This window comes from Anthonomus grandis, chromosome 2, assembly GCF_022605725.1.
Source record: "Anthonomus grandis grandis chromosome 2, icAntGran1.3, whole genome shotgun sequence".
NCBI classification, from domain to species: domain Eukaryota; kingdom Metazoa; phylum Arthropoda; class Insecta; order Coleoptera; family Curculionidae; genus Anthonomus; species Anthonomus grandis.
The window spans coordinates 27,031,771-27,059,612 of record NC_065547.1 but is presented as its reverse complement, the minus strand read 5'-3'; the positions used below and the strand labels follow the sequence as shown (position 1 = coordinate 27,059,612).

The 27,842-nt window shown below is 32.3% G+C and overlaps 3 protein-coding genes across 7 annotated transcripts in view; all 3 read right to left on the bottom strand.

Moving 5' to 3' along the window:
- Window positions 1–27,842, bottom strand: part of LOC126747854 (proteasomal ubiquitin receptor ADRM1 homolog) — a 421,821-nt gene that overhangs the window by 191,225 nt on the left and 202,754 nt on the right. The window lies entirely within an intron of this gene.
- Window positions 1–27,842, bottom strand: part of LOC126747911 (ER membrane protein complex subunit 7 homolog) — a 325,016-nt gene that overhangs the window by 205,476 nt on the left and 91,698 nt on the right. The gene's annotated exons all lie outside the window — the stretch shown is intronic.
- The window catches only part of LOC126747800 (structural maintenance of chromosomes protein 6), an 83,812-nt gene that overhangs the window by 15,990 nt on the left and 39,980 nt on the right, over window positions 1–27,842 (bottom strand). For both annotated transcript variants that reach the window (XM_050456624.1, XM_050456635.1), the window contains exons 6-10: window positions 25,547–25,872; window positions 25,318–25,491; window positions 15,583–15,719; window positions 15,286–15,502; window positions 6,966–7,321 (exon numbers count right to left, since the gene is read on the bottom strand). In XM_050456624.1, the coding sequence (XP_050312581.1) occupies window positions 6,966–7,321; window positions 15,286–15,502; window positions 15,583–15,719; window positions 25,318–25,491; window positions 25,547–25,872 (1,210 nt within the window). The remainder of the gene's footprint in view (window positions 1–6,965; window positions 7,322–15,285; window positions 15,503–15,582; window positions 15,720–25,317; window positions 25,492–25,546; window positions 25,873–27,842) is intronic.

Here is a 27,842-nt window from a genome sequence, read left to right as displayed (position 1 = left end):
CAATATATCCTTGAATCATCCAATCTGTGGAAAAACCAAGTGGATATCATTTGATAAAACAATTTGTATTTACAACAAGATCCCTTGCACTACGCTTTGACAGTTGAAGAGTAGCTTAATGCTTAATAAACAGTTTCCAGGGATGTGGATTGGCAGCCATGGGGGAATTGAATGGCCCGCACGGTTACACAACTAGATTTTTTCCTTTGGGGGTATTTAAAAAACAAAGTCTGTAAAAGACCACCTGAAAATATTAATGATTTAAAGGAGCGAATAACTCGCAAATATAGAGATATTAGCGGACAAACACTTGCCAATGTTCGTGAGGAATTTTAAAACAGACCTTAATATTCTCTCGCGAATGACAGAGCAGATTTTGATCACTTAATAAAATAAATTCCGTGAACCGATTAAATTGTTTTTTTAAGCACCTTTATACACCCTGACTCGTGAGGTTAGCTGGAGGTGAGGATGTAATTGAGAGAACTTTGTCAAATATAAAATTAAACGTCAACCCTCTATATCAAGATTGACGTGTGTTCTTTTTTAAGAGGTGTTAAAAAGAAAACGAGAATATTCTGTAACATAAGTGTTCATTTTTTTGGCGTATTTACTTGATTTCTATCACTACTCATCTAATGGTAAATTGACTATGTTTTATTTAAAATTTTCTAATTTTAAACATACCATAAAAAAATTTAATTTTTAATTTTGGAAAAGAGCGCTATGAATAAGTTAAAAATGTTAAATTTGGTCAAATTAAACATTTCAAATTTTGTTATTTTCTTTCTCTGCAGTTATTTGTTGGCGGATTCTAATAAAAGCTGCAGCGTATAAGTTAAAAATGTTTTACCAGTTAATTTTTTTGACGTTATGCGTTAAAAAAATTAACTGTTAAAACTTTTTATGTTAAGTTAGGTATCATTGCTTTAGAATAAGTATCATTTTGTATCGAAATGTATAAAAATATAACAGGAATCCTAATTCCTAATTAAAATTAGACATTTTCTCTTTAAACCAAAAATAGTAGAAAATAACTGACTGTCAAAAAATTAGCTTTTACGCAAAATGCATAAAATTAAGAATTTCAATTGTCTTGAATAAAAAACAAAGAAGTTCTAGTCCTAGAGAATCAAAGTTTATTTCGTCTATTTATACTTTTTTCACCTGCTGAAAGACATGCTGATCTGATGGATCTCGTCTTAATAGTAATATACTTTAGAAAAAGCTGGCAACTAAAAATAATAATTTATGTCCCTATATATTGCAAATGAACATAATTTCTACCTTTGATCATGTAGTGTTGTTCTCTGCTTCTTTTTTCGTTCTTTTTATTAGTGAATACACAAGTGGATCTGATGATGCCTAGTATGGACGAAAGACGTGTAATCCTCTGACTTTAATTTAATAAATTTGAAACCTGTGACTTTATTTCATTACTATTTAATAGGCACATTAGCCTAAATCGTTCTATTTTTGGCCAAGCAATTTGCGGTAAGATAATATTTCTATATATATAATATAATAATATTTCTAAAATCGGAAATGGTAGTTTTTGCAACGGTAGGGGATTGTTTCGTGAATAACTTTTTTGAGGTTATTTTTTTCACCACGTGGATTAATTTTTTAGAAACTAAATACTTTTCCCTCCAAAAAGGTACTCTCGTTGGCCCACCGCCCAGAGCGATGGTTTTCAAGAAAATTGAGGGTAAGGAGTTTTTTCTGATGGGTTGCTAACTGGTTAATCAACGTAAACCTATGAAAGTTATGGCGAAAAATCAAAGTTCAAAAACTAACAAGGTTAAAAAAATCTTATTGCTTTAAAAAACTTAAAAAAAAATCACGATTTGCGTACCCTGTGGAATATCAGTGAAATACCTTGCGGACAGTCAATAAGGCGTTGCCGTAGATGCTCTTTACTATTAATCGGCCCTGAGTAAACCAACGTTTTCAAGTGGAAGTCTAGTAGACTATCTGATGATTTTGCTGACCAAGCTTGTGAACCACCATCTCCTACCCAACGCCTCTCAAAAACTCGATTCAAATGATTCATCACCGCTAGCAAAAACTGAGCTGGTGCACTATTATGTGCCTGTGTGCTATAGGAACTTTGTCCTAAAATGCTAGTAGATCATGTTTTAGAAAATTAAGGTAACGTTGGCCATTTAGTATAAAATGTTTATGATTATAAGAAATAAGTGACTTTTCGAAAGGTGTAAAAATAACCTCAGGGGTAGAAAAAATGGTCCAATAAGTCTATCGCCAAGAATTCCCTTCGTTAATTGTGAATCGAATTTGGTGTCGACTTTCCACAATAGCATGAGTCCAATTTCATCGGACCAGTGAGGTGTATTATCCATTCATAAAAAAATTGCTAAAAAAGGGTTCTTTTACCAGTTTTTTTAATAACCAAACGACAGAAGATGACTCGAACAGGATAGTCTGCCAGAGCAAGAGCTTGTACCCTTTGGATGTGATATGGATACAGGAATTGAGTAAATAAAATACCCTCGACACTCGTAGAATAAATAATCCTCGACACAGAACGGCCAGACACGTTTTCTCACGCTGCAATTCTTCTTACAGATCTTCCTCTATATGAACTAAAATGCACTCCTCAACATCATGCGTACATACCGTCAAATTACGTCTACGGTCTTTGTTTCTGGGTTCAAATAAACCTTGTCTGCCTGTCGTGTCTTTTAGGCGCTGATGAATTCTCGCAAATATCCGATGAGAAGGTGCCCTGCAATTTGTATATTTTTGGCCATACAAGCGTTTAGCCAAAAGAACATTTCCGTTCGCTTTTCCATAAATAAAGTGCGTATCTGTCAGTTCACGCACAGTGTATTCCATAATTTGTCAAATTTTACATTCACGCACACTTCAACTTATTGTTGTTGTTACTGACAAAAATACTTCTGAACCGGATTTATTTTTTGCGTACATTCAAAATAAATAAAGTGATAACACCTTCAATGAATCGAGAAATCTTTATTTAATAAGAAATCTTGATATTTTTGAAAAAAATCATGAAATTTTGATTTTTTAATTATTTATTTAATAACTACTTTTAAAACGTCATAACTTTCATAAGTTTATGTTAATTAACCCTTCTGGTTTCACTCTTTACCTTCAATATTCTCGAAAAAACTCGCTCTGGGCGGTGTGCTACAAGGGCACCTTTTTTGTAGGAAAAACTATTTAGTATTCAAAAAATGAAGCCAGGTTGCGAAAAAAATAACTTCAAAAAAGCTATTTACAATATAACCTTAGCCTTGCAAAAACTAGCCTTTCCGATTTTCCAAATATTTTTTCAGCCCCAAAAATCTATAATAGGATTTTTTATCAACATTTTATATGTTTTTAAAATTATTAATTTTTATCGTTTGTTAAGCCTACAGTGTCAAAGAACCCTTTTTTTAAAGTCAACCTTTTAGTACCCCTAACTGCCCTAATATGCATTTTCCGCCCTATACTTATAGGAACTTTTTTTACTATTTTTAGAAGTAATATCACAGCGCGATTTGTTTACAACATTTCAATGACACCCTCTAGTTTAAATAAAATTAACAATATTCACTTTCAAAACATTTAAACCCAAATGTTACTAGACCTTGCTCCCTCTCTTGGTAAACTCTATTAAATCTAATTTGTAGTAAGAAAGTTTTTGACTCGCATGAATCAGATTCAAAAACGTCGAACTGTGTCTTTGACCTTAATCTCAGAATAAGATTCATAAAACAGCCAACCATTATGCTTTATGGTAGAAGTACCACATGGGGAAAATGTCTGGCCTTCGGGAGTTAAGTTTCAACGATTTGATTTCACACTTGGAAGAAATGTTTTAAAAAGCAGCAACAAAGGTATCACAAAAAATCAATGAAAGAAATGTTAGTAGCCCAAAAAGTTGCCGATGAATTCCATCTAAACTGTAGAAGCATACGTAATAAAATTCTTGAGCTGGATGTTCTACGGAATGAGGTGAATCCAAATATTTCTTGTGTCTCTGACCACTGGCTAAACAATAAGGTCATAAAGAAACGACACTTGCAAGGATACAAGTTGGTCTGCTACTGTGGAAAAACTGAGTCTCGAGGTGGGGTACAGAATATATTTATCAAAAACCTAGAAGGGTTTCAGCAGATACAGGCCGATGTAATAACAATAACAAAACATTGTGGATTTTTTTGTATGTCAGCTAGTGTTAACTAATATTACTTATATATTCTATGTATTTTAAAATGATATAAAAATTCCAGAACTTATCACAACAGAAAAAATGAGATGACAAGAGTCCCACTTCTGGTACATGCATTAATAATAATTTTGGTACCCTAAGAGAAGTTCTACAGTGTCAAACTTATACTACTCATATCTCAGATCACTATGGTCAGGTTTTAAGGTTTCATGCAGTGGAAGACCCGAGTAACAGAAAATAAAAAGAGCATCCAAAAAACTGATACTAGAAAATCTTCAGGAAATCTCACTCATAACTAGTCAGGTTTCAAATAATCGATTTTCTTCAAACAAAAAAAAAGCTTTGAGGGGGGCCATTTTAGCATACATGTTTATATCGAAAAAAAACTCTAAACTCTGTAAAATACGGAAAAATCCTGTACCCTGTATCAAGGCTTTTAATTTGTTTGTTTTACAACCCTCAATAAATAACTTGCAAAAATTCAAGAAATAAGTTCATGCGTTTTTATTAAAGAAATGCCTGTTATTTCTTCTGTTTTGCGACTGCCTTTTAGCGAAAATTATATTTCTACAGTGCTTTCATTTCAAAACGAACCACTCCTAATAACTTTTTATACAAAAAAAAACACGTCAATCTAGATATACAGGGGGACGTTTAATTTTATATTTGACAAAGTTCTGTCACTCACCTACTTACCTCTAGCTAACCTCACTTTGATATGTCAAATGGGAGATTCCATCGTGTGACACATTGTAGGCAGCAATGCCAAAAAAAAAAATTAAAACCGTTGACGTATCAGCGAACAGTGGCCAAAAATGTCTGGGAATAATGGATATTTGATCGACCTCAAACTTTTGTATTTCAAATCGCTACCCTAAGTGATATATATCATTTTGCACTTCACCTGCAAATTATCTTAAGCATCTTGCTTTTTTTTTAAGTAAGATTTTGTTGGGAATAAATATATTATTATTACTAAAATGTTACGAATAGTCTGTTACGAAATATTTTGGAAGGCTGGACATGAAAGTTATCACAAGGAATAGACTGGAAGCATTTAAAATCTATCAAACAATCTTAAAAGTCCCATGGACAGGAAGAAAAAGCAACGAGAAAATTTTGAGGATGATAAGAGAACGCGCATTGCTGGGCACGATAAAACGAAGGAAAATAGCACCTGGGTGTTATGCAACGAAAGGTACCATTTGCTATAACTTCTAATAAAAGGAAAAATAGAGCAAAGAAGGGGTTTAGGCAGAAAGAGGATGTCATGGCTCTGAAACATTGTATAGGAATAGGAACCACAGGAGAATTAATTGGCACTATCATAGATAGGGAAACATGGTCAGAACTGATTGAAAACATGCAATAAGGTAGCAACGGAAGAATTAATAAAGTTAGTAAGTAGTCAGTCGTAAAATATACAAGGTGTTACTTATTGGTATGTCATAATTTTAAGGGGGAGTTCCTAGTTAAGTGTTAAGTCATAAACTTGGGTCTTAAAATGGTTTTTAAGATACAGGGTGTTAAAGATTTATTTTATTTTCAGTTTTTAATACATTTTCCAAAGACGGTTTGAGATATTGAACTGAATTTTGCCTTAGGATATTATGGTATAGGAACATACTTTTTCGATGTTTATTTACTTTTTTCAGTAACCAGTGGCGTAGCTATGATTAATTATCAATGCAATTAAAAAAAAACTACGTCATTGACTTGGGAAAAGAATATGACTTTGTGTTAATTACCAATCAATTATAAACATAAAATGTCTCTTTCTTTCACTCTTTTTAGGCTTCTTTTTTTCACTTTTGCCGTAAAATTTACCGTTTGGGACAAATCAGCAAAAACATGTTTTATTTACGCAAACTGCATTTTGAAAACGTGTTAAAAAAATCTAGTTAGCTTTGCTCGTTGCCAGCGAATGTTGTTTTGTTATTGTAAACATTATGACATTCCCTTTTACTATTATTCTTGGCAGTTTGATTTTATCTTTCTTTCTTCTTGAAACGTGCATGGCGTTGGGCGGTTAAAAAATGCCAAATTATTCTAATTTGGAAATGACACAGATGCATTTCCTTTATGGGCTTGCAAATGGTAATGCTATGGAAGCTTGGCGTCTATATGAAGAAAGGTATCCTAATCGAGCTCTCCCAGATAAAAGAATATTTATAAATATTCATCGTCGTCTGGCTGAATTTAGCAATTTTAAGCCTAACACTTCCGAGAGAAGACCTCGTACAGTTCGAAACCCGGCAGTTGAGGAGGCTGCCCACACGCAGTCGAAGAAGATCCAACGAAAAGTACGCGAAAAATTTGGTATGGAATTAAATATCTGCTACAAAACGATATAGGAAAATTTTAAAGACTCTTTGTTATATCTTTTTCACATACAAAGGATTCAGGCACTGCTTCCTAAAGATTATGAACCGCGTAGGCAATTTTGTAGACGGTATATCCAAAAACTTATAGAAAATCGTAAATTTGATTCCAAGATCAAGTTTACCGACGAAGCAAATTTTTGCTTTGAAAAGCTCCGCTTTACAAGAAAACCCCTATGCTATTACAGAGACACATTTTCAGCAACAATTTTCACTCAACGTTTGGATCGGTATCATATCCGACCATTCAATTAAACCATTTTTTATTCTTCATTTTCTTTCCCTTAAATGTTAAATTATAACGTATATTATTTCATGTTTTCTAAATTCTTTACGAACCTAAAAAAATCTAAATAAATCTTAATCATCATTCTCTACTATACCTGATTTCTTCTGGCCTCTTAAACTTAGAAGCGTTCTTCGTCTTAGTGGTCACTTCCGTTTGTTTCAAAACGACCACGGACCGCGCACTGTCCACTTTCCTCTGTAGTTCCGCCAAACGTTGCTGATCGAACCCGCCAACAGTTGACAGTTGACGTCGCTTCGACTCGCATTCTTTGATCTTTTCTTGGACAGGCCACAGTCGTTCTTCTAACGACTTGGCAGATTTTTTCATTTGAGCCAGTTTCTCCGTTTGTCCAGTGATTTTCGACTGGATTTCGCGCATCTGTTCCTCCGCTTGGCCTAGTTCAGCGTTTTTTTCGATTAGGGTGGTTTTCACGCTTTGCAGCTCTTGTTCCTAGAATAAGAATGGAGAAGTCCATTCACTGACAGATTTACAATGATTTATGTAAAATCCCAAGGGGCGTCTAGGTGATAGATAGACTGATGCAATAATGTAATGTTGATTGTTTTATTTTATTTCCACAGATAATTGTTTATTATCTATTACTATCACATATAGTTATTATCTATCACAACGATAATATTAAATGGACAATTCAGTACTCAAAGCTCTAACTGTTAAAATCTAGTTCTTAATACTCCCACATTATGAAAATATGCTGTTAACCGGGCGCTACCATATGCATTTTTAGATATCACCTCATTGGGATTTCTGCGGTTACCAGTATCACAGTAGTTATTTGGTATTTTTATGATTTTGTAAATCTCATTTATTTGAAATTTCAAAAAAATTTAAAATCAATAATGAAATAATAATAATAATAATAATGATAAATAAATAATAATAAAAATAATAATGTTAAATTCACATTAATCCTCATATAATCATTATTTATAAATATTCGACGTTTCAAGCACTCATCAACAAACTTCATATCTAAGAAAATCACCTTCAATAGCCTAAGGCTGCTTTACTCAACACGCGTGGGAAACGTATCGATCGATTTGCGAGAGCTGTTACCGAAACGTTATCACAGTCTATGCACATCCCTGGGTTGTGATTCAGTGTCATGCATTTCATCCAGGATATCTATTGTGTTGTCTGCCTTCAGCGTATTAGGGACTGTTTCCCCATCAAGCAATTAAAAAAGAGTGAATAGAATTATTTAAACTATTATTCCCTTTTACAATCGGATATGAAAATGCAGTTTATATTTATATGAACAGATTGTTATTCAATTGTTATGCAACTAATATTCCAAGGAAAACCGATCTTTATCAAATAGTTTTCAGATCCTAATGTAGATGAAAAAATTTGCTATCCGTCCCGTCCATACCAACTAATGACACTAAAAACTCTAATAAAATTACTAAATATTCATAAAGGATTCTGTTTAAGATTAATATTGATTTAACCCCGTAAAATGGATTATCCGTTTCGATTAGTACTGGTATATTATGGGATATAGGTATTATTACAAATATTTAAAACATTATTTTAGCGCATGCCGAAAAAACTCCACAATCCATTTAGACCAAGCAGCAGTTTTTTCGTCTTTAATATAGACTTGCTTTACGCACCGCTATATAGTTAACCGCTTATTTTAATTAGCTAAATAGTTCATATATAAGCAAAGAGAGTGTGCTCAAAGTTGCACCTGGAGAAGTGAGGAGCGTATGAAAAGCCTCAGCGTATGAAATAGCCAGATCAAGTGAGTGGAGTTTCGAGTACTTTTAACTGAAGCTTACACTTGTACACATTCTTTGAGACATTTTGTAAATAAGTCCCTAAGCTGAGACATGAAATTATCTTTAAAATTAAGTATAGCATAATAATGGGCCCGTTCTCGATTTTTTTTTTATTTTTCAAATCGAAAGAAAAACACCTATAAAGTAAATTCCCAAATTTTTAGATTTTTATTCCTACTCTTAACCCCTTAAAAAAATTAGCAAAGTTGCTCCACGCGAAAACGGGGCGGAGCTTCGGGTAACGTCACGATGCAGAAAGTGCGACCGCACCGCGGTATCGGGAGACGGCCAGAAACAGTGGAAATCGAATTAAAAAACGTGTTTGTTTAGTCTGTTGCGAGTATTCGTGTGGTGTTTTCTGTTCTGTAACTTTTTGTAATTTAATTTCTGGTGTACCATGAGTGACAAAAAAACTACGAGGAAATATTGTATTGTACCTGAGTGTCCTAATACCTCAAAAAATGCCCCTGAGAAACTATTTATAAACGTGCCTTCTGATCCTACAGCTAGGAAGGTTTGGCAAAAAGCTATGCGTCGAGAAGTTTTTGTTTCTGGTAAATCACACGTTTATTGTTGTGAGGATCGTTTTGATGTAAGTTAAAGTTTGCGATGATAACGCAGAATAAAAAATATTTTATATCTTTAACCTCTTTTAGGTAAAAGGACACAGAAAATTATATGTATTTAAAAACTATGAAAAAAGGTAATATTCTTATTAAGCCAAAAGTAGTACCGAGATTTTTTGATTGCCAAAAAAGTCGAGCACATAAAGCGAACAGTCGAAGTTTTTACAAAAAAACGAACATCAGTCTTTGATTCATAGTTTACTACTTCCTGGGACTTCCGCTGAAATCGAGGATGTTGAGCAGGAAGATAACGTAACAAGCGAAACAGAACCGAAACAAAAAGATGTCGGCATTCAAGTTTTATTTAAGGTGGAAAGTCGCAGCAAGGGAATTCAATGTATGCCAGAGGATTTGGTGCCAGTGGAAAAAGAGAAGAAAAAAAGAAAATGTACATTTAAGCAAAATGATTCGAAGATCATGCGGTTTGCTGAAAAAAAAAATTCTATCTCTATTTCCACTAGCGGCTCTACGTAAACATTTAGCTTATCACAGCTAAGTATGTCGGATTCTGACAATACGCAATATATGGAGAATATGGACTTTTCAGAAGAAATACGAAAAAGATCTACGTTTTTAATAGAAAGAAATCCAAAACTTTATATAGGTATTCCTAGCCATTCATTGTTTATTGTAAATATTCTAGCGCAAAAATGTAAATTAGATAGATTAGATATTTTTTTAACTTTCAAAAAGATAAAACTAAATTTAACCTATAGAATATTAGCTGACGATTTTGGCATATGAGTTGCTAGGGTATGTAATATTATTCAAAAAACTATACCTTTATTAGCAGGTTACCTTTATCCATTTGTGCAATTTAAATCATTAAATTATGTCCAAGAAAAAACTTCCTATTCCCTTTACGCATAGATATAAAAATGTTCAATGTATTATTGACTGTTTTGAAATATCGATACAAAAACCAAGCAACCCAATACTACAGTCTCTTTCATGGTCAGAATATAAAGGTTGTAACACTATGAAATATTTAATAGCATGTACACCAAATGGTTTTATTTCTTACATTTTTAGTGGCTTTGTTGGTAGAACTACTGATAAAATGATACTTGAAGAATCAACTTTTTTGGCAAAATTAGATCCAGGGGCTCAAGTAATGGCCGACCGAGGGTTTAAGCATCTCGAAAATCAACTTTTAGCCAATAATAATCAACTGGTTAGACCACCATCTGTTTCATCAAGTCAAAAAAATTCGAAGAATGAAGTTAAAGAATCAAAAAGAATTGCAAGCTTAAAAATATATGTTGAACGAGTGATTTCTCGAATAAGGGAATTTTCCATTCTTCAACTTCATGCTAGTGTTCATTTAAGTTTAGTTAAATATTTAGATTTAATAGTGGAAATAGTTTGTGGAATTATTAATTTACAAGATTATTTAGTGAAATAAGTACACAGAATAATATTTTACATTATTTTATAAAAAATGTTTTCCAACCAAAATTTATTCAGTTGTTTTATTACAGATTTCACAAGTTTTTCATCAAAATCACAATGTTTAATTGTATTTTTTTTTGATTTTTCGAAATCGGTATGTGAGATGACAAAAATTCCATGCGCTCTATTACTAAGATACATTTGTATCTGAATTAGATACAAGTATTTTTCCTTAATATTTCCGTCGGAATCTATGTAATTTAAACATGATTTTTCGGTTGTTGGACTTTTAATTTCAACTACAGATGTACTATTTATAGCATCAGGAGAGGCACCTATTAGAGGATTTTCTTGAGAAAGAAATATTCCTGCTTTCGAGAATTTTTACCCCATTTGGTTTTCCAATACTTTTAAAATGTCACTTTCCAGATTTAATCCCCTCTTCATTGCTTTTGTTTGAAAAAGTTTTGCCCCTAAAATGCTTTCGACTAAACATCCATCTAAAACTCGACATCTGGTCACAGCATAAGCCTTTGATGTAGTAATTCGCCCACATCTCATTTCCTGCCAAATATTGCTCTCACTCTGTTTTCTAGTATCTTTTTCTACATCTAAAATTAACTGATTTTTCATTTTTGTTTTAATAAATTTAACACAGCATGTTGAGCTTATTTGTGCTTGTAATGAATTTTTGTATGAAATTGCTAAGCTATGGATTGAAAGATCCGATATTTATCAATGTATGCATTAAGGTATTTTCAATTTTCTGCCTTTTAGCTGTATATACAGGGTGTCAATTTGAAAACTTCCCACCCCTATTATCTCGAAACGGGTTAGGTTTTTATAAAATCGCTAGGACACGTCGATTTTATTATCGAGGGGAAACAATTTTTATGCAGAAATCACTTCGCCTCTTTCAACCCCCTACCCCCCAGAACCTCCCTCTCAAAAATCTTAAATGGCAATAGGGGTTGAGTGATACCTCATTTGAAAGAACTTTTTATTCTCTACATTTTGGCACCTTATTTTTTAAATTTGAGTGCTGCGTTGCCAAGTTAGGGTTATTTAAACATTGTTAAATTACTTATTATTAAACATTATTCCTGTAAGTGTTTTAAATACGTTGAAGCTATGATTTCTATTGGAACGTGTTTGATCATAAAGCGAACCGGTGCATTTCTCACTGAAAGTGTTTATCAATCCGACAAATTCTTTTGGTCATGAAAGATAAACATTTAATTTTTTTTCTTTTTTGTTTATTTTCGTTTGCAATGGAATTCGTCTCAATACAGTTCGATGATATGATCCGAAATTTAAAATAGTATTTAGTGAACTTTCCTACCAGTCAATGTCACTAGGTATTTAAATCAGTTAAAATTTATTTCGATAATTTGTGTGTTATTGTTAGTTACTATGGTATACACGCTTAGGCAAAGAATTGAAATGATTTTTATTTATGGCGAGCAAGGAAGATGCGCAAGAAGAACGGCAGAAGTTTTTAATAATAGAAATCTCAATTGTAATGTAAGTCACAGATACATTTTGGACGTAGTAGCTAAATTTAATGAAACGGGTTCAGTTGGAAACAAAAAAAGGGCAAGTCGGCGTGTTTTAAACGAAGATGCTCAAGTAGAGATTTTGGAAACATTCGTTGCAGAACCCACCAATTCTCTCCGTACAGTAGCACGTCTAACTGGAATGTCACATGAAACTGTACGACGAGCATTACAGTTACATAAATATCATCCGTACAAGATGCAAATTTTACAGGAACTTCATGACGACGATTTTGATAGGAGAATAGAGTTTTGCGAAATTATGTCCAACTTAATAAACACTCGTGCAATTGTGGTAAGCAACATTTGCTTCAGTGATAAATGTACCTTTTTCCTAAACGGCCATGTCAATAGACAGAATTGTCGATACTGGAGTGAGGACAATCCCCACATTTTCAGAGAGGGTGCTACACAGCGGCCACAAAAAATTAATGTTTGGGCTGGTATTCTTGGAAATGCTGTTATAGGACCGTTGTTTATTGAACAAAACTTAACTGGAGAGCTCTACTTACACCTACTTGAAGATGTAATTGATCCTTTGATAACAACTGAACTGGAAAATCAAGTTGGTAACATTTTGCAAGAAAACGAACTACACTTTCAGCAAGATGGAGCTACGCCGCATTATTTTCGGCCAGTGCGGGAGTGGTTGAATAACAGATTCCCTAACCAATGGATTGGTAGAAGGGGACCGATAGAATGGCCTGCTAGGTCACCAGACTTAACGCCGTTAGATTTTTTTTATGGGGGCACATAAAATCGGTTGTTTACAAAACTCAGCCTGATGATATCGAAGATTTAAAAAGAAGAATTACAGAGGCAAGTAGGGCTATTCCAGAAGAGGTATTTCAGAATGTTCGGGAAGAATTTGAGAATAGACTTTATTTTTGTTTGGAGAACAATGGAGAACACTTTGAACACCTCTTAAGTAGATGTGTTAATAAAATAAATTTTAGGCGTGCTTTTGTAAAGACCATAATTGTAACGGCTATGCAAATGTTTAGTAAAAATAATATTAACCTAAATAACATGTTTCAATGCAAATCATAGCTTTAACGTAATTAAAACACTTACAGGAATAATGTTTAATAATAAGTAATTTAACAATGTTTAAATAACCCTAACTTGGCAACGCAGCACTCAAATTTAAAAAATAAGGTGCCAAAATGTAGAGAATAAAAAGTTCTTTCAAATGAGGTATCACTCAACCCCTATTGCCATTTAAGATTTTTGAGAGGGAGGTTCTGGGGGGTAGGGGGTTGAAAGAGGCGAAGTGATTTCTGCATAAAAATTATTCCCCCTCGATAATAAAATCGACGTGTCCTAGCGATTTTATAAAAACCTCACCCGTTTCGAGATAATAGGGGTGGGAAGTTTTCAAATTGACACCCTGTATATATATATTCTTGTAATACCCAATCATTATACACCGCTTTAATTTCTTTTCCAAAATCAGATGATGAAATAATTCTTTTTGTTATCGGAGCAGATGATAACTTTGACTTTTTCCAATAACATACTTTTTCTGTTGGAGAAGGTTCTTCACTACGTCGATGCAACCACATCAAAAATGCTACTTCATGTTTACATCCTCCTTCTGACGCTGCACAGCCCTGACATTTTGCTGCCACTACTTCTTTTTCATTAGTGTTAATAACACAGAACATGTCGTAATTTTTTGACTTTATTTTATGTTCTGGCGTAATTTTAGCTTTTAGTTCACAAAGTACTCCTTGCTGTTTGACTTGTACATATCCAATGGCATTATCACCATAGTCTTTTCTACCAGACCTGAAATTAATGGTTTTCCTATCAAATCGGAAGATTTATTTTAAATAAATATTATTGTCTTTATTAGTACCAAAAATGTACATAGGCGTCTAAGCCAATATAAGTCTAGCCAAAGCTGATCTACCTAACCCAATACACCTATTATAAAATAAATTATTTTAAATACGTAGATAGCAATCTAATAAATTATCCAAAAAGAAATAATTATAATAATAACAATAAATAAATATAGTTTAAAAAAACACGCTTTTAGAGCATACCAAACTAAAAAGTAAAAAATAATTTTTAATATAAGCTGAAAATAATAATAAACGGAAAATACTAGTATTAAGGTGAAAAAAGCGTGGGGCGCTTTGTGCCATTTTTTTTTCATATATCGAGCAACCCACGCTTTTTTCACATTAATACTAGTATTTATATGAAAAAAGCGCAGTATAGTCGCCAGCGCCAAAGTTATTTTGTTATCTTACTTAAAATGAGACGCTCTTTACCTATCACTCTTTACTCTATTATTTTTACCTATTACTATAGTGGTATATTATACCTATAACTTTACTACTTACCTTATCAATTTTATTCCACGCATTTCCGAACTTATAAAGTCTTTATTTTTATTAAAATAATCCAGCACCATGAACATATCTACTTCTGGTAAATTCCCAGAATCTGCCTTTATGAAGCCTCGTTCGACTGAAAACATTGCACAAAACTCCACTGACCAAAACAATAGTTTAACTAATAATAATAGTGTTTTATTACATTCAGGCATCAAACAAAATAGACTCATTTTTATAGCGGCGAACTAGACGATAATAACAAATAATAACATCAAAAACACTGAAATGTCCGACTCAAATGCGTTCGGGGTCGGCCGCCCGCAGAGAGCTGCTGCGGCTTGACGTAAAAAATGGAGGGAGCGGCTTTTACGGATATTCAATATTTAACCTCGAATATCTAAAGATTGGATATACATAGAAAGCTGAAATTTTTACAGTTTATTTAGGAGTGTTGTTGAATTCTATAAAAAAAATTGCGAAAAAAAAAGTCGGCAACAAGCCCATTTTGTAAATACAGACTGGCCTTCTTAAAAAGCCAACGTTTGATTGAGGAAAGATTATAATTATAGTAAGTAAATTGTAAAACTGCCTCGAAATTGTAATTCTCAGACATTTGTCTTTTAATATTTAGAAGCACAAAATATATGTTTTGTTAAGTTCAAAGGTTAAATATTAAAATAAACTTACGAGATTTTGCAAATTATGGACCTCCGGTTCGGCTTCGGTGCTCAACTCATCATATTGCTTTCTAATTTGCTGTTTGGCCACGGTGACCCTCCGGATTTTATCCTCCAACTCTTTTTGTAGTAACGTTTGATTGTTTATATCCCTTTGCAGGGATTTTAGTTGGTTATGCACAGTTTGCCGTCTGGTCTTCAAGGCTTGGATAGTTTCCTGAAGATGCCTAAATAATAATGTTTAGAAGAATTATATTTAATGGACTTATTATTATATGAAGAAACCCACTTATTATAAGTGACTTACTGGATATGTTCTTTGGTATCGATTTGTAAATAACGCGCCTTGTGATAAGTGGACGCGTAAGTTTTGTAGTCTGGATCTGGGTAGTATTTGTCACCAGTTATGGTAATCCCTTGTCTGCAGTTTCTGGGGACGTTTGCCTATAAATAGTTTCAAGTCATTACAATCACTCTGAATACTATAATACTGATAATAAATGGTTGTTCTAAGTAAATTTCTGGTGCTTGTACTCCTTTGAATTGAATTTCCGGGCAATTTACCAGCTCATGGATCAAGCTTGTAACTCGGTCTAAACAAATTACTCTAAACTTAGTCTAAAAAAGTAAAGTTAACTTGGTTTTGCGTGCCGCTTGCTTTTGGCTTTGGTAAGTGCTATGATTTGCGATGGTCGTACTGATAATTATTGAAAGAGACTATTAGTTACAAGGACGAAAATATTTCTTGCTAGTAAAGCGTACTATAGTTTAGGTGAATTTTTTAATGATTAGCATTTAAGCATTTTTCAAAGTTTTATATAATTCTATTTTATTTTAAATTAATTTCTCGTTTTGATTCCTTTAATGTACAGTCTATTGGCTTTGTCTACAACTTCTATGTTTATATTGACAATGAAGCATTTTTGAGTTTTGAGTTTTTTTTTTTTAGTTTCTAGAATCGAATATACGTTACTGGTTAGCTCCTTGTGTATTGGTTTGTGTATTTGGTTTTTTTATGGTCATGCTTCCTACATATGTATGTATGTACAGGGTGTCCCATTTTGATATAGATAGAGAGTTGCGGTTTCGCGATACTATGCTACTTTTCCGTAAAACTAAAGATGCCGTCAACAAAACTTTCATAGCCCTTTTAGTTTTTAAGATACAGGGCATTTTTTGAAAATTTTGCATTTTGGCACCCCCATCGTATCTCCGTTATCTTTAAAGTTTTTGTAAAAGTAAAAACTCATTCTTATAGATTTTTTTCTGTAGAACCCAGTGGTGTAGATATATATTTTTATAATTAATAGTTTTTGAGTTATAACCCAAACCTATGTTTTTTAACCAGAACACCCTGCATATTTATAGTTCATAATATTTGCCTTTTTTTACCTTTTTAAAAATTTATAACAGTATGGATTTATTTTCAAAAATACAGATATAAATAAGAATTTTCTAAATTTAAATGATCAAATTCATAATTTAATGGGAGGCCATGGCTATTTATAACAAGAAACAAAAAAATTACAAATAAATAAATAAATGTCAACTATCTTCGGGTTTTGATTGACATTTCTCTGTTTTTGATTGAGTTTATACTCCAAAAAATTACAGCATTTGAAAATTATGAAAAATATGATATGCTTGTATGTTTTATACAAAGCAAGGAAAATGCTGAAGAAGCTTCGGAACTATATCTCCATAGGTAAGTTAGAAGCTGTTATATGACTACCTACCAATTTCTAATGTTGTAATTTTATGCTTGTTAGATATCCAGAGAGAAGGCTACCGTTTTTTGGAATATTTGCTCGTTTAAAGGACAATTTACTTGAGCACGAATCTTTTGTTCAGCCGCGTTCTAAAGCATACAATAAAGAAAATAGGGAAGAAAAAGAAATAGATGTTTTAGGGTATATAGAAGCGACACCCTGGAGCTCATGCAGAAAAATCGAAAGAAGATGAAGACATTGGAGTGCGAAAAACTGACGCACAACCGATCTTAAAAAAATATAAGTATTATCCATACAAATTTAACATAGTTCAACACATTTACATCCTGGCGATGCCGAGCGCGGAACGCTATTTTGCCAATGGTATTTGCAGCAAATTGATGCCAACAACTTATTTGGCAGACTCGTTATATGGTCTGATGAATGCCGGCATTTTTAACCGCCATAATACTCGAAACTGGCATGCAGAAAATAGATATTTAATATTTGAAAGGACACAACAAGGACGCTTTGGAGTTGGAGTTTCTTGTGTTATTTTGGGAAAACAAATAGTACCGAATTTTTGAAGGGGGTCTTACAGCACGTAGGTACCTAGACATACTTGAGGAAGTTATTCCAGAACTTCCGGGAAAAATCTCTATAGCCCAATATAACACTGTCTACCTACAACAAGATGGTGCCCCAAGTCATAACTGTGGGCTAGAAAGAGCATTTCTTGAAAATAACTTTGCTAAGATGGATAGGTACCAATGGACCTATTAGATGGCCTCCACGGTCCCCCGATCTCTCGATTTTAGATTTTTCATTATGGGGGTATACAAGTACAAGTGTATAAAAGATACTCCAATAATCTAATAGAACTTCAAGACGTAATTCATTTAGCATTATATATTTGTTTTTTATGTTCTTTTATTACAAAAAAAAAAGAATGATGCAATTCCCCATTCGTCGTTATTAATTTGTAACTTTTTATTGTCTATTATTGTTATTCATGGCCTACTGTTAAATTATGCATTTAATTTAGGAAATTGTCAATTATTTGCGTATTTTTGAAAATAAGTCCATACTGTTATATAGTTTTGAAATGGTAAAAAAAGGCCAATTTTATGAACTATAAATATATAGGGTGTTCCGTTTAGAAAAACATAAGTTTGATTTATAACTCCAAAACTATTAATCAAAAAAAAATATATCTACACCACTAGATTCTATGGAAAAAATCTATAAGAATGAGTTTTTACTTTTACAAAAACTTTAAAAATAACGGAGATACGAGGGGAGTTCCAAAATGCAAAAATTTCAAAAATGTACTGTATCTTAAATAATAAAAGGGCTATGAAAATTTTGTTAACAGCATCGTTAGTTTTACGAAAAAGTAGAACAGTATCGCGAAAACCGCAATTCTCTATCTCTAAAAATAACGGAGATATCCCGCAAAAGTACCCAAAATGGACACCCTGTAGATTTTGTCTTTTAATACAACTTAGTTTTGTTAAGTTTCCAAAGTTTATTTATAATTATGCCAGTCAACAAGTTTCCTTATGATGTGGAAGTCCAGATTGGTTATATGAGCCCTAACAACTATATGTTGGAACAAGCAGTGATTTTGAAATAAAATGCCCATTTAGCAAAGATATTTTATTAAATTTTTTTTAATCATAAATATGAAATGAACAAGCTTTTTTATAATGTTTAGTATTGTTTTTATAATTTATTTATTATTAATAAATTATTAAAATCTCCAGATGGATATAAATTTGCTGCACTTGGCAAAAGCGAATGTTCGAGAATGTCTTGATATTTTTCTGCATTTACTATGCCATCAATAAAGTGTAACGTTCCCAACCCTTTAGCTGACATACAACCCCACACCATGATGCCCTGTGGAAACTTTACAGTCCTTTTAAGACAATCCTTATGGAATGCTTCTGTTTTGTCGCGAATCACACGCTTTCGATAATCTCCGACACAGACATCAAATTTGCTTTCGTGGCTATAAATAACTTTGCTCCAATTTTCTTTCGTCCACGCGAGTTTTGATTTGGCCCAAATGTAACGAAAGGAATCTTAGAACATTGAAAGGCTAGAAGTAGCATGCCGTGGAACTATGGGCAGGTTTGTTTGCTTGCAACATCTCTGATGCAATGATGCCAAGTGCTTATAGAGAAATGGCAAAAATCACTTTATAATATCATCAAAATTTTCAGTTGTTTCCGAAGGCACAAAACAATACTACTGCTCTCCTTTAATAAAATATCAAGCATTTTTTAAAAATAAATTTGATAAGATACTCTATATCGAAGTCAATATAAGTTAAGTAAATGAAAATAAAGTACGAAGAAACGAGAAAACGGTAATGGCATCGCAACGCCGCTCGATCGCATTGTTTATGTCACAGATACAAGCACTCTTTACCAGTGACGTCGTCAACAAATATTTACCTGATAAATTTTTATTAATTAATAATTAAAGAGTTTGAGTATAAGTAATATTACCATTTATGAGCTATTTATGTGTTTTTTTTTTTAATGGACTTCATTAGAGGAAGGTCCTAATGAAAGGCAGCATTTTTGTCAAAGCATTTTTATGGAAATTAAATATTTTATTAATATAATATTATAGATTTCTTAATAAATCATGTTTTAAGACACAAATTTTTAACATTTTGCAAAATTTTATTGTTATTGTTATATTGGACAAAACTCAGTTTTACATCACTTACTTACATCACATAATATATACTTCTATGCTGCTGACTTTTTCAAAGGGACAGTATTGCTTCAGCGGAAAAAGTTAAAACTACAAGGATGTTCAAATAGTGAAGGAGTTGCAGGTTTTTTGTAGGTTATAAGATTTTTATTATGAGTATTTAGCCTGTATAATGGTTTTAAGACATTTAATAGTGACCTATATAATACCTAATACCAAATATTATATCATATTAATTTATACTAAAAAACAAAGCTAAGAATAAAGACTATGTACAATGGATTAGATTAGAGAGTTTATTAGTAGTAATATACAAACAAGTGCTTTTACAAGTCAAATAAAATATGTAGTATGTTGGGCTTTTCCATAAAATCATGTTATTATTTCATGTAAGTATTTTAATAATGACTTGAGACATCTAATTTAATTTCTTTGGCGCAAATTTGCTTGTTGCAATCTTCGAATTTTAATTTTTTGTTCTTTATTTTTTTTCCATAATCTGGTGACAAGTGATTAAGCTCTTGAAACGGTGGAATCATCAGTGCTTAGGTCCTCAGGATATCATTTTGATTTTACCCTAGAATAATATACATAAAAATATAGTATTACCAAAATTAAAAAGAAAAAATTAAAAAAATGTATTATGATAATCCAATTGATCAATAAAATGTATGTTATTATAGAGAATCTTTGTAATGTCATACATTTGATTAATTGCATTTAATTAAACAAATATAATACAATAAAATACCATATCACTTTTAAATAAGATATATAGAATAGGATGATACATGGCATAAAACTAGTAGTCTATTTTGAGTGTATTTATACCTTTTCCTTGGCAGAGTCAGGGAATGTGTAGCAGTTAAACAAAAACGGCTTGGATGAGAAATAGTAATTGTTGACCTAGACTCCACGGTTACTGTAGAACTATAATTCTCAGATGCAGTTATTATTGATGATGAATGATCAGATCTGTAATGATACAAAATTTGGTGTATCAAGAATATTAATCTATTTTAATTATCCATACGTGTCTATATTAGCTTCACTGTTTGTACTATATACCATTTTGAAAGCTAAAGAAGTTTTTGCACTCTTCAGGAAAGCTACCCCTGTAGCTTTGAAGGGTAAATCACTTGGTAAATTAACTGAATTATTGGCTGCTGTGTTTTTAACCAGTGCATCAGAAATCCTAGTAAAAAAATAGTTTTACACACATACCTAATTTAATAAGTATTAGGTATAAATAAATCTTATATGAGTAACACTAATACTTTTTGTGAAGAAGCTGTATGTTTTACAACATAGCCCAAGCACAAGTTTTAAAAGGTTGTTTTTTTAGCTTACATAATGTAGTAAATAAAAGCATGCAAACCTTTATCAATAATTCTAAGGTAAAATATACTCATACCTATAAATATACTAGAAAAATATATTTAAAAAAATTACCTTTGAGGTAGAGCTGATTTTTTTAATAAAGTCTGGCTACTGATAATATTATCTCCCTTATATCACTTCTAAGGATGTGATCTGAACAAACAAATATGTTCTTTTTAAATGTGTTGATTTCCATTAATGAAACCCATTTTTTCCCTTTGGGCATAATCATTGGGCAATCTATAATAAGTATTTGATATTTAATCAAAAAGCAGAAAAAAATTACAGTAATAAATTAATATGTGGTGCCAATTACTATATATATTATTGTAAGTTGCAATAAGGTAAAAAAAGAAAGACAAAATTAACTTTATGCATAGATATCAAACTATATATAGATAGGTACATAGGTATTATGCATTTTTTCTGCCAAAACAACAAAAAAAAACATAAAATCCTGTAATAAAACTAGGGACAAATTTCTAGTTTTACATCTTTTATAGCCTATTAATAGATGAATATGTTCAAAAAAATATTTAGATTTAAAAATATAAATATGTTGGTATTTTACGCACACTTTCACATTCAAATTTTTATTAGGTTTATATCTATAAGATCTCCTATTCTACGTTTATGATGATGGTTACCCCATGATGTGATGTTATGAAAGTATCGGTACTTACTTGTGAAAAGATCGGCTTGAATCACGTTTTTATCATGATGCGGCACAAACGACACAAGTTTTTGCCATCCTAGCAATTTAAAAAAACACTAAAACGTGGCCTTTTTTCCTTTTTAAACCAAAAATTAAAGAAAATACACGAATCCCGAATATAAACAAAAAGCCGTTTGAGAGATGACACAACGCGTATGGTTTAGGCGCTTAAGCTCCGGTGTTGTCGCTTCAAATTTTTTAGAAGCAGTTTTAGGGATAAGTATGTTAATAATTTTGTTTTTTTTTTGCTTAAGGATATTATATTTATTCTTAAAATAGGTTAATTGTAGTATTTATACTTTTTATTTTAAATTTTCCTATAAAATATAACAGAAATAAGTTAAATTAACGTTATAATGTTTGTTAAAATATAGCTAAAAATTTCCTCCGTTGGAAATTTGTGTCGACTTGACAACAGAGAATCGACACATATGTTTGTAAATAAAACACCCCTCTTGCCCCTGTGCACATGTTGGACTCAAACAAAGTTGTTGTTTACTAATTCTAGCCTTTCAATGTTCTAAGAAAGGAATCGTTACCCTTACCGTTTGAGTCTCCGTTAACAATAATTTTTCTTTGGCCTAGGCGAAAAAATGAGAAAAATGAAAATAATACAGCACAGAACAGCCTATTAAACATACCTTATAAAAACTAAGACCGCTCTTGTGGATATATTTGCGACAGCATTCTCTGGAAACATTTACCCCACTTTCTCTATTCCACCTTGCAGTTACTTCTCATAAAGTATTTCTTCTTCCCGACTTACAAATTTTAATCAAGTTCCTTACATTTCTTTGAGAAACAACTTTTGGACGTCCTGAACTTTTGCCGCGAACACTAATACTGGTAGTTTCACCATATTTTTTAATATTAAATATAGTAGTTGTTGCAACATTTAATTCACTGGGGATTTCTCGCATTTTTTTCCCTTTATGATACTGCCGGATAATAATTTCTCGCACTTTTAGATCAGTAGGTTTTCCACGAGCCATTATTGTATTTTACTCGTAATAAAAATGACAGTAATTGATTATTAATGGTCAAGTGACGCATCAAAATTTTTATTGTTGACAACGCACTACTTACTTTTGTTTATTCAAAGCCATCTTCGCATCATGCTAATAAAACTGGAAAAATTTGAGCAAAAGCAACCCATGTTACAACATTTAGTTGTCAACATTTTTTAATTATCAAACACTTAAATAAATATTATTTAATATCAAAATTTTATTAAATCTTAAAGATAATTCTCTAAAACATAAAAAATATTATTAATTTATTTTTAAATAAAAAAAAAATAAATTAAAAGAATTACGGTAAACTGGAATTTTATTCGTAAAATAACTACTTGTTCTAATATATAGTTGTTAGGGCTCGTAATTGTGACAATTCAATAACCCGTTCTCCAGGCGGTTTTTCATTTCATAAAAACTTAATGAACAATTTACAACCAATTAGATAAGTATTAAAGTGATAGCATTGCTTGCTATATGAAAACACGTGCAACCGTTGGAGATCAATTTAATCTGGAATTGGCGGCCAGTTCAATTTTACCCATAAAGTCAACGCTAATCTGTCAAATTTCACTTTGATTCGGAATCGGTTGTGCATCCGCTGTAAATGTGAATTAAAGTTTAAAAATTGAAACTTTAAGATAAATTAAAAATATGTTTGCAACCTTATTTAGTAGTTCTTGAGAATAACACATATCATAGAGTATCTATAACAAAATTATTAAAGAAGTAAAAGCTACCAGAAAATGCTGCCTTTTTCAGAATGCAGAAACGAGTTTTGCTAGATCTTTCGGTCATGTTGGAGCTTAATACAATTACTTAATAAACACCTAAGTCACCTGAAATTAATCCATTGGACTATTTGCTTTGGGGTGATGTCGAAAATGGAGTGAACAACATACATGATAAGCCACATGTTTTGCGCGTAAGACGCACTTTTACGCAACCACTTGTGTCCCACTTGTAGTATTGCGTTAGGTATGTTAAATCAAAAAAGTTCTGAGCAATTTTACGTCATTTAATTAAAAAGAACCCAGCGCTCCGTTTAGCCTTAAGGTCTAATTTATACTGACTATATAAAATATTAAACACAACCACAAAAACGGTTCTACGTCACAAAATCGACCACGATCCCCCTTTGCCTACACAAACAGTTCTTAGAAAAAGAAAGAAAAATAAACCGAGGGTCTCGCCTAGTGTTGTAAAAATCCGGATTAATTCAATATCCGGACAGCATTGATTCGGATGAATTGAAAATTCGGTTTTTTCATCCGGATTAATTCATCCGCTCGATGTCTCGCCCGTTCGGCAAATTATTCCATGTTTCGGCCTTCGGGCTCGATGCTCGACTGTCCGATAAACGTTTTTTATAGCTGTTTTTCGAATATAAGGTATGCATTATGCAACCCATTAGACATTTCGTTTTTACGCATTTCTACATGATGTTAAAACTAAAATAGCTAATTATGTATGTAATAAATCAAATGTATTTTAAACGATGCAAAATATCACTACAAAAATGCTTTGTTTACAAAAAAACTTCTGAAGGTCAGGCGACCCTTAAAAAGTTTGAGCGTTCATATTGTCTCTTATGTTTCTAAATGAGTACAATAAGGATAGATAAAGCAATAGGTTTAGACACGGCGACGCAACGATATTGCCGATTGCCGGGGTATTTGTCCGGACGATTTAATTCGGATTCTCTTAGCCGGTGGAACGTGGAACTTCGTGCAAGCTTATATTTCATTGTCGGTCGAACGGGCGGCGTGTATCCGGACGATTTAGATCTCCGGATTGATTCGGAATAATTTGATATTCGGATTGAACGGACGATTAATCCGGACTCTTCGCATCACTAGTCTCGCCGCGGACCTTTCGATTGCTTAGCTTGCATTTCTTCTGGTCTCTTCAAATTACGCCGATAAATAATTAAGTCAATAATTCGAACACCAAACACGCTTGATATCCTCAATGATCGTATTAGTAATGTAATTAGAAATATTTATAAAGATATAGTTGAATATGTACAGCAAGAATTTATCGATCGTCTTGAATACTACAGAGCTGTTAATGTCGGTCTTTATTTTATCTGATAAAATAAATTTTAAGGATATGGAATATAATTTATCAATTTCTGTGCCAATAACGTGTTATAATTATTATTTAAACGTAACTATTTCGTGAACAATTGCAGATAAGTATAGGGCATTATACATAAAACATGTCCAGATTGTTTCCGGAGAATCCAAAAAGGCAACAATATATAGGAGGTTTCATTTAAGAACAAAAAAAAATTCTGTTGTGTTTTTTTGTGACACCCTATGTACTTACATCTGATGTCAAAATATGCCAGATCCGAAAATTAAATCGACGTGTCCTAGGAATTTTTCAAAAGAACAAAAACTTTTTTTATTGATCTTATCCGTTATTAAAAGATAATCCTGTATATATTATATTATAATAATTAAATGAATGTACTGAAATTCGATTCTTACCCTATCAGACATCAGCTCCATGGCCCTCTCCCCATTAGGTATAAGCAATATATTCTCAGAAGACATCTGATCAACTATACAATTTGAAACGACCACATCATGAATTATCAGGGCGTCATATAAAGATATACAATCCCTTGGCGCTTGCACTAAATTATCACGCACGTCATGTTTCTAAAAAAAAATATAAGAAAATATAAAATATAAATTAATAAAAACGAGATCTTACAGTTTTAAGGAACTTTGAAGTAATGATGGTGGGTTGGCGCTCGCCCTGCAAATATTGCGCGAATATTTGCCTCAATAAGTTGCAATCTTGTTGGTTATCAACCGTAAAAGCGCTCAGCATTCCTCCCCCTAGGTAACCCTCGGCCGCCACAGCCCACTTTTTGTCTTTTAACTTTATGTAGGCGCCCAAAGGACCTTTTGGCTCATATTGAAACTTGTGTCTGTTTTGCTTAATAATTTCTTTTACGGTAGGTATATTTCTGCCGTATATTACCAGGCTGTTTCCAGATGTTTGGTTTAATGCTTGCAAACTGGCTTCTTCTCTAGCTATAATAAAGAGAAAAGTGTAAAAAAAAATCCTCAAACCAAATAAAATCTAAGAATTCAATTAGTTACCACGCCACTTAATCAAATAATGTGTACAGTTGAGATAAAAAATTATCTATTTTCTTTGATGAAGACGTAATAGTCCCGAAGTGTCAGGATATTTTGCATTAAATAGTCTAGAATTTGTGTCTGATTTTTTTATGTTAAGTCTGCAGCGATAAACATTCTGCGATAATAACTATTACACCATTGCTTAGGTTATTCGGCAGCAAATTAAATATTTCAGACATCATGTGTAATATACCCCTGAGTTGCAAAATATGACATTCTATGAATGAGAAACATATTGTTTATATTTGCTCTTATACCAATAAAATAATGGCTAATAACCTTTTCAAATTTTACATTTCCAAATCCAAACCTTATAAGACTTTTGATATAACGGTTATATATTCAATAGATTGGCCAAGGTTATTAACTCTTTAATCACTAGGATCCATGATATTCTTTAAAGAATTATCTTGAGAAAATATTTTTTGTAACAAGTAGAGTAGAGCATTCTTACACCCCAAACTACATTTCCTTTGGTTAATATTGATTCCATAAGAGCCTGATATAACACTCGCGTAGAACAACGCATAAAGCACCATTTCTCTTAACTCAAAATATATATAGAATATGTACCTTACTTTTTTATTTATAAGGTTAATATGATTTTAATAAGTGAAACGTTGAATGAAATATTGCCAGTTTTATTGATTTTTATTAATTTTTTCAGTGTAAAAGTAATAACAGGAAATTCATATGCATAAAAAGCCTATTCCCATCTGGTAGGCATTTTCTACTCGACATACCAAACGCAATAAATTAAGTTTTTTTAGTGTTAAGAGTTAAAAGATTGGAATTAGAAAAAACAGGTGTATAAGTCTTGTCAATGCCTCCTCCAGTGCTTTTCAAAAGCACCAGGCAATGTCTGATCTCGAACTTAAATAGCAGTGTCATCTGCAAAGCACATTGTTTTTTCACGTTTTTTTACTGCATAACTTGCTGTTAAAAGTTAGAGTATTGACATATACAAAAAAAAAAAAGAATTAGACCCAACACTTTACCGTGTGAGACAACACTCCACCATTTGAGGTTGACTAAATGAATTATTACATTTTGCAATTTGTCTTCAGTTCACCAGCATTGAACGCGCCTCATAGGTCCAGGAAAACCGCCAATGGCTTATATCCATCAAACCTTTTTACTATAAAATCTGTTACCTCAGAAATATCATTAACAGTACTAAACGTTTTAGCCCATGACATTTATGTGACCTCGTTATATGCTAAGAGTGAGTGATGAAAAAATCATATGGTTTTAGTCGTTTAATATAAAACCCCTTTGCTGCAAGCTGAAATCTGTGGCATTTTTTTGCAATTAATTTTTAAAGTAAAAAAAATCATGTGAATGTCATGTGAATTTCATGATTGCTGGAGAGTTTGAGCTTTTGAATGAGAATGAATTTGCACAATTTTACCCCGTATCCCATCTGGTTATAAGCGGAGAAGCTCAGCTCACATGAGTCTGCCTTTACCTTATGCAACTCTTATGCACCAAATATCTGTTTGAAACTACGGTAATCTTACATATTTGATAAATGTGATTTCCTAGCTCAAATGCCAGCATGCTTGTTCCTTATTATTGGGTGCATCCCATAGATAGTATGTTTTTTTGTTACTATTCGCGAGATACATATTATTTTGCGAGTCAGGAAATGTTCAATCCGGAATCTAACATGAGAGAGACAGAGAAACATATATAACAGCAATGACTGAGTCAGAAATACTTCAAGGGACTTGGAATAAACGAATTTTTGTTGTGATATACATTTAAAAAAATGTCATTTCGGGCTGTGCATATTAAATATTTTTATACACATATTATAATATAAATATTTATATTATATTATATAATTATAATACATA